At 35.8% G+C, this 8,636-nt stretch overlaps 1 protein-coding gene across 1 annotated transcript; it reads right to left on the bottom strand.

Annotated features, from left to right (window-relative positions):
* Positions 1-1,570: 1,570 nt before the first annotated feature.
* Positions 1,571-2,080, bottom strand: LOC101040042 (large ribosomal subunit protein eL21-like). Its single transcript, XM_039467744.2, has one exon. The coding sequence runs from the start codon at positions 2,051-2,053 to the stop codon at positions 1,571-1,573; it is 483 nt and encodes a 160-aa protein (XP_039323678.1). The 5' UTR covers positions 2,054-2,080.
* Positions 2,081-8,636: the final 6,556 nt, after the last annotated feature.

Genomic DNA, 8,636 nt, shown 5'->3' on the forward strand with positions numbered 1-8,636 from the left:
GAGAACAACAAGTATCTCCTGGGGATTATGCCTTCTTTCCAGGAAGGACTCTGTCTTGTTCCTCCTGTCAACCATTGGATTATCTAAGAGTTCTCAGCATAATTGAATAAAGGGAAAACATCTGTGACAGCCCCCTGAGTTAAATAAGTCTGTTCCTAGGTTTATGAAAAATTGAATAAATCAGTTTATGACTCATGGACTAAATCAAGAAATCTATGTATCACTTTCTAACCCATCAATAATTATAGCCCCATATTCTATCATACCCATTGTTGACTGTAAATTAACTTTATGTAAAAGTTAGATGCTCCTTTTTGACTGGAGCCAATTACCTCTGCATGAGACAGCCTCTAGAATACAGGGATACTATATTTTAACTTGTTTTGTAAGTCATGTGGCCTAGTGGTTACTCCTATGAGTGCTGAGTAAATGTCATCTGAAGGTGCTCATGCCAATGCTAATGTTGATGTGTGTGATGATGATATGGATAGACTTAAACTTAAGATGTGTCATGTGTAATTATAGTGTAACACTAACTGATGTTCTGTTGTCTATTTCCTGTCTCTCTTACTAGGGAGTAAGATCCATGCAAACAGGAGCTTGTTACTGTTATATCCCTAATGCCCAGAACAGTGTCTTTAATGTACTAGACACTTAATAAACATTTGTTAAATGAAAGATATATTTTTAAAAAACTTGAAGGGGAAATCATTTCCCCTTCCATTATCCAAACTTCAGTATTTGGCCTATGGCAGACTGTGTTTTTCTCCATGCTATGCCAGACCCACTTCTTGACATTAGTCTGTGACTGCTGTTACCCCAGACTTTAATGAATGGTTGACCTACTTGGTTCAAATTTTTTTTGATAATGTGGTATTCTTGGAAGGCACATACCTGATAATATTTCTTATGCCTGACACTGATGTGGTAACTACAAAAACATACCCCAAATATATGCTCTTGTTATTAAGTAATTTGTCAGTATTTGAATAGGTGACAAGGGAGGATGTTTTGGTAGAATTCAGGAGTAGAAAAAGCAAAATTGACTGTCTATGTTGCTCTCTCAGATCTGCCTTGTGATTTTATAAATAAATATTGTGCATACATATATATACACACACAAAATAAAAACACACACGTGGCTTATAAAAATAAATAGATAATTAGAAAAAACTGCATGTACCTCAGTTTAAGAAAGCTAACATTTCTACAAAACTCTTTGGAAAACTGATGGAGGATTATCTTCTAAATTGCTTAAAGTTTACTTGGAAAGTATCTTTACATGAAAAGTAGCTTAAATACTGAATTCAGATCAATTTTCTATGAGTTTAGTTTCTCTAGGAGAGAAAAACCAGTCAAGCAATAATTTATAAGAAGATTTTCATGTTTTGTTTTACTGTCATTTTTGCCTGAGAGAATGTTTCACGAGAATCACTCAAAATTTACTAGATTTCACTTGTTTTGCAGCAATCCCAGAAAAGAAATAAAGAGCTAATATATGCAATTATTGCAACAAATGAGTCTGTTTTTTTTAACAGCCCAGAGGTCTTTTATTTTTTTTTAATACCCATTATGCCATGAATTCATAGGGAATAGGTTCCAGCAGCTCAGGCTCCTTCCCATTGGTTCTCACACAGTGCGCTTCTCTGGGTGGAGCAGGCTGGCGCTTCAGTTGGACCCAGGTACCTTTTTCTTTGGCTTCTTTCTTGGTCTGATCATTTTCCTTCACACGTTTTAGGAAGCTATCTCGGCTCTTAGAGTGCTTGATGTGCTCAATACGCACATTCATTCTCTTGGCAAGAATCTTGCCCTTAACTTGTTTGTTTACAACAATGCCAACAGTATGCTGGGGAACATTGTAGACCCTTCCTGTTTTGCCATGATAACATTTGTGGGGCATTCCTTTTTGAACAGTACCCATTCCCTTGATGTCTACAGTATCACCTTTCTTATAGATTCGCATATATGTGGCCAAAGGAACAACTCCATGTTTTCTAAAAGGCCTAGAGAACATGTATCGAGTGCCTCTCCTCTTTCCCTTTGTGTTCGTCATTTTGGTGAATTACTGGAAGATGGCGGTTCCGGCAGAAAGGAACCAAATCAGTCTTATTGAATATCATTGTTTCTCTCCATTGTTTGGAAAAGTATTTAGAAGTAAGAAGAGAAGCATTACTTGAAGCTGGGAAGTGAAGATTCATAAGTAAGTGAGAATTATTTCAGTTATTTTACTTGTTTGTACAACTGATGTGCACACGTTATGCGTCTCCTGCAGATATCTGCAGCATGGACTCTCTCATCTTTGTGACTGTGAATATCTCCAGATATTTCATGACTAGCTCACCTTAGAGCTTTTTGGCATCAAAGATATCAGTACTTTATCGACTGTGACAAATTCTTATTAAATATCATATTTACCCTTTGTTGGTAGAAAATACAATTTTCTGAAAAACAAAGAAAGCCAAAACTTCTGATTTGAAATGCACAATATTTGGGAAACATGAAGTATATGACTACCATTTGACTTCAGTCGTCTCAGGAACTGCAATGTTTAGCAATGGGAGAAATGGCTGCCTAACAGATAACTCATATCATGTTGACCTATTTATTAACTTCTTAGTGTTATTACCTGTTATTTTTCTTTTACTTTCTGTGTGTGTGTGTGTGTGTGTGTGTGTGTTTTTTTTGTTTTTTTTTTTTGAGATGGAGTCTTGCTCTGACACCCAGGCTGGAATGCAGTGGTGCAATCTCCACTCACTGCAACCTCTGCCTCCTGGGTTCAAGCAATTCTCCTGCTCCAGCCTCCTGAGTAGCTGGGATTACAGGTGCACATCACCATGCCTGGCTAATTTGTGTGTGTGTGTGTGTGTGTGTGTGTGTGTGTGTGTGTGTGTGTGTGTGTTTAGTAGAGACAGGGTTTCACCATGTTGGTCAGGCTGGTCTCGAACTCCTGACTTCGTGATGTTCCTGCCTTGGCCTCCCAATGGATTACAGGCATGAGCCATTGCACCTGCCCTGTGCTTTTTTTCAGTTAAGTTCTTTTCCATATATGTAAATGGATCAGATAACCAAACTATCATTAAGAAAATGTAAGTAGAAAGTTGTAAAGGCAATTAATCCTCTTATACATTTTTAAGACAATAACAAAATAATCTTTAAAAAATTAGTATGACAAAACTGAAGCTTCCTGTATAATTATTAGACTATACACTTCATAGTGGTAAAAACAATGGAAATCTTGTTTACTGCAGAATACCAAGGGCCTACCACAGTGCCTGGCATGTAGAAATTGCACAACATATACTTATTGATAGACTGGAACATAGGGAATATGTTCTGGCAGAAAAGTCAGTTCAGAAATCTATCCTTAGCCAAGGGGCATGCCAAGCACAAGCAGTGCTAACCAGAAAAAGTGCTCTTCAAGGAAATGATGAAAACACACACATAATTCCGAGAAGTAAACACCTTAAAAATTTTTAGTAGAGCCTTCTATGTTCAACACCATTTGAAGAATTTTACAAATTAGAAGTCAGTGTTGGCCAGGCGTGGTGGCTCATGCCTGTAATCCCAGCACTTTGGGAGACCAAAGCAGGCAGATCATGAGGTGGAGAGATTGAGACCATCCTGGCCAACATAATGAAATCCCGTCGCTACTAAAAATACAAAAATTAGCTGGGCATTGTGGCGTGCACCTGCAGTCCATCTCAAAAAAGAGAAAAAAAAAAGTCAATGTTTTGAATAAACCTAGATCCTGAAGAGTTATTTCCAGCTTTTCAAATGTGAAAAGCAGATTTTTCCTCTTTAATTTCCAGGAAAGACCTGAAATTAATCAGCATCATTGCAGGAACTATTCTTAGGGCCCCACTCTCAAGGAATACACAGAGAAGCACCATGAAGCAGAGTAGCCACAACGACAAGAACAAAGCCAAATACACAAATACAGGCTGCAGACACAAAAGGCCGAGGATGTACGTAAACCAGTATTAAATGGGAAAACTCTGGGGTCATCAACATCTAATCATAATTGATATAAGCTTGCTTTATTTTACAAAATTTTTTTTTGAAATTTTCATATACAGTAATAGAACTCAGATGTAAGACAGAAAGTAAAAGATAAGATTGATGAACTTTAATTATACAACAATGGTGCTTCCTTAGGGGATTTGGGCAGGGAATGGAGATGGTAAGATGAGTTTTGAAAGGTTTGAGAAGAAATGCAGGAGGACACTCACAGGATGTCCCTCCCCCAGTTTATAAATGGAACATTATCCATTACCTAAGAAGACCTCTGAGCGCCCTTCTAGAATGTTGTATTCTTTCCTCTTCAAGCAGAAGTGACTACTGAGCTGCGTTATGGCTGCTGTTACTTGAGTCTAGACAGGGGGCTGTGATAGCCCCAGTCAATGTAGCATGCAGAAAAGATGCCATGTGGCTACTGAGGCTAGGAAGTGGCTTCTGCTTGGCTCTTTCTCTCAGGATGCTTGTCCTGGGAACTCGGGCTTCGCCTGTGAAAAAGCCGGAGGCCACATGCCGAGGCCATATGCTGGCTGACAGCTTCTGCTAACCTTCCTCTCTGAAACGAGCAGGAAGCACCAGATCTGTGAACAAAAGAGTCTTCAGATGACTCCTCATCACAACCAGTCTCCCAATGAGGCCTCCGACATCGTGGACAGTGTCCTTCCCTTCCTCCGGCAAATTCATGACCCACAGAAATGATAAGAGATAATGAGTGACAATTGATGTTTTAACTCCTCTGTTTTGGGGTAATTGTCATGCAACAACAGATAATGAATGCGCCACTTTACCACGGGGTTTTTCTCCTTTTCCGATATACGGCTAAGTTCTGCCATATATTGCTTTTATAGAATATATGGCTTTTGAATTTTATATGAAAATAGCATCATACTTGATCTATTCATCTGAAATGTTTTATTATTCACAGTTATATTCTTGATATCTGTCTATCTAGGTCTATAGCTAAATTTATTTTCATAGTTATACAGTCATGTTCCATTTCCTAAAACCAAAATTATTGATTGAGGATGACAGAAATTTTTGTTTTCTTTTTTGGTGTCTTTGGTATTAAAAACAGCACATTCTTGTATGTGTTTCATGGTGGTGGTGCACAGATGCAAGAATTCTGTCAGGTATAGATATTATCTATAACTTCAAGATCAATCCCATGATGTTTATAAAAGTTAAGGCCCAGTATGGGTCAATTTTCAGAAATTTTGCTTTGAAAGTGTAAGTATCCTTTATTTGTCATGTAAAGTATTTTGTATGTTTTTATGACACCATTTGAGTTAGTAGAGTTCTCCAAATATAATCTTTCTTATTTATTTCTTACTATCAATTGCTGACAGGAGTGTATTAAAATCTGGTATTTTGGAAATCTTATCTATTTCTCCTTGTACTTCTGACAGTTTTTGGTTTATACATTTGAAGTAAGTCATATCAGGTGAAATTATGTTTAGTATTATTATCTCTTCCTTATTAATGAATTTTATCCTTATTCGATAAATATTCACAAAGTCCATATCGCTTTATCAGCTTTATTGTAATTAGTCTTTCCTAGTATATGTTTTCCATACTTGTAAATTTTAATTTTTTATCTATGTATTATCATCGTGGTTATTAGATAAGATGGATTTAGTTTCTAATGTGATCTGAAAATATTTATATTGGAACTCTTACTGAACATGCAGTTTTTATTGTTATTTATATATTTGGATTCATTTTTACTTTCTTATTTTGTATTTTCTATTTGCCCTGAATGTATCATATTTCTATTTTTTCTAGGATGTTTTCTAGAATCCAGAAAGATTTATTATTATCATTTATATGGTAAATCAGTATTTTTTAGTGTACATATAATTTGCTTACATTTTAATCATTATTTTTTCTTACGTATTTACATCTGGGATCATTGTCTTTCTTCTTGAATTACATCTTATGACTTTTGAGTGTGAAGGAGATATTCTGTTAGTGGTAAATTGTCTCAGATTTTGCTTGTCTAAAAATTTCTTTCTTTCTTTCTTTTTTTTTTTTTTTTTTGGGGGAGACGGAGTTTTGCTCTTGTTACCCAGGCTGGAGTGCAATGGCGCGATCTCGGCTCACCGCAACCTCCGCCTCCTGGGTTCAGGCAATTCTCCTGCCTCAGCCTCCTGAGTAGCTGGGATTACAGGCACGTGCCACCATGCCCAGCTAATTTTTTGTAGTTTTAGTAGAGACGGGGTTTCACTGTGTTGACCAGGATGGTCTCGATCTCTTGACCTCGTGATCCACCCGCCTCGGCCTCCCAGAGTGCTGGGATTACAGGCTTGAGCCACCGCACCCGGCCCTCCTAAAAATTTATTTCTTTCATCTTCATTCTTGAATTACCTATGAAGTTTTTGTAACTTTCTGCTAATATTTAGTTTTTTTCTCAGCACATTGGGGATTTTGTTACACTCTCTTCTGGCTTTTAATTTTACTGTTTTTTTTTTTAAGTTAGCTCCAATATAACTGGTATTCATTTATATAGTTTCTTTTATCTCTAGCTAGATTTTTAAAATAAGCTTCATTGAGGTATAATTTACATACCTTACAGTTCACTAATTGTATAACACAGTTATCTCTTAAATAGGATCAAATTTTTTTCATTGCTTTTTTTTCCCCATAATTTTACTCTGATATACTTAGATGAGATTTTCTTTTTATTTATCCAGTTTGGGATTCATTTGACTAATTGGATTCTTGAACTGTGGGTTGGAGCTATTCTTTATTTCTGAAAAATTATCAGCCATTATTCCTTCAAATATTTCTTCTCCACCGCCAACTCTGTGACTCTAATTTAGTGTGTGTTAGACCTTCTCACTCTATCTTCCATGTCTCTTGAACTGTCTTAAAAATATTCTACTTCTTCCCTCTGTACTTTGTTTCCATAATTTTTTTCAAGTCTATCTTCGAATCCATAAACACCAATGTTAAAATTAACTATTGAATGTTTAATGTCCATTTTTGGTGTTTTTCTAGAAGTTTAATTTTTACTTTCGGAAATTGTGCTTCACAGTTATTTTATACTATCTTGGATCATATTTTGCATTACTTTTCAAATTACTTTTAGAACATGAAACATATTATATTATATTATAGTCTAATTTTTACCAGCATGTGTCTGCTGTCTATTATTATAGCTGGCTCACACATATTATGCTTTGTGTCCTTCTGTATTTTATTATTTTTGATTCACATTTCTTGAAGTCTTAGATGAAGAAATTAATTGAGGTCTGAGTTTCAAGAGTTCATCCAGAGAAAGTCTGGATTTGCTTTGCTAGGTGACTAGTGACATTGCCAGCCTGCTACCATTTTACAGTTTTAACTTGAGGATTCACAAAACTATCTAGTTGGCGGAAAAGTGGTTTGCAAAACCACGTAAGCTATAACTTGTGACTAGAAGTTTTCAGGGAAAATGGTCCACTTCTCTACCTAGCACCAAGGTTAGCACTAGTGTTTTTCTTTGTAGTCCCCAGAGTAAACTTAAATGGTTTTATTTCTAGTTTAGTCTTCCACTGAAGACATAAGCTTTGGGGTTTTATTTTTGTGTAGAGTGGAAGAGTACATTCTGGTCTGGAATTTGAATAGGACTTGGGTTTTATCTCCTGTCCTCTGTGCACATGAAGCCATGAAATTAAGCTCAAAACCACCAGGTTTTAGTGAATACCTTTGGGATAAAAGTAGCATTTGGCTTATTCCTCTAGTTTACATTTTATCTATGTTTTGACCTCAATTGTCCTATTGCCAAATTATTGAAACATTTTATTAATAATTTTTTGCAGCAGGAAGTTGATCAGAAAGACTAGTCCACCATACTGCCATTATCAGTAGTTGTGTTTCATGTATTTGATATAAAAATATTAAATGTGATATCATTAAGACGTATCATTTTCACTAATCTTTCTATGCCTATATGTCAATATATCTCATCTGTTAAATGTATTCTCTTTATGCAGAGGTAAGTCACTTAACCCTTATGTCTAATTTAAACTGAGAATAATCCTGGCACCTGTTTTATAAGTTTCTTTTGAAGGTTAAATGAGCAAATGTACCTAAAATACTAGAGTGCTTGGTGTGGCGTTTAATGCTGGCAAAAGCCTAGCTATTGTTATTTTTATTTCTATACTCTATTGAGAAAAAGACTTCTGTGGCTAACACACTCTCTGTGAAAGGTTAGAAAGCCCTACTCAAAGACTTGTACTCGCTTACTCATCTGAAACTAACAGAAGTTTGAAAGAGATTTTTTGCTGATAAAATGCCAGAATTTTCTATCAATGGTTTAAGTAAGAAGACAATGAACACATGTAATGTGCATTCCTAATCAAGTAGCAATAGCAATGATAAAAGAAAAATATCAGAGTATTCCAAGAAAAAATGAAAGAAATAGGTGGAAGCAATTAACACTAGATTGTTAACACTGTTTTCTAGAATAATGGTTTCATGAGCTATTGTGCTTATGATTTGTAGGCAGCTGGCTTTGCTAACACTCATGTATACTTTATTATAGATATCCTTAACTCTATGCTTCATGTTTTTCTGAATTTAGACCATTCATTACCCCTTATGTTCTGAGAAATAAGGGATTTGAGCGGGTGATTTGTAAA

Source organism: Saimiri boliviensis, chromosome 4 (assembly GCF_048565385.1).
Source record: "Saimiri boliviensis isolate mSaiBol1 chromosome 4, mSaiBol1.pri, whole genome shotgun sequence".
Taxonomy (NCBI): domain Eukaryota; kingdom Metazoa; phylum Chordata; class Mammalia; order Primates; family Cebidae; genus Saimiri; species Saimiri boliviensis.

What these genes read in the sequence shown, in the direction of transcription:
- LOC101040042 (XM_039467744.2), bottom strand. Translation starts at nt 2,053, where the DNA reads ATGACGAACACAAAGGGAAAGAGGAGAGGCACTCGATACATGTTCTCT.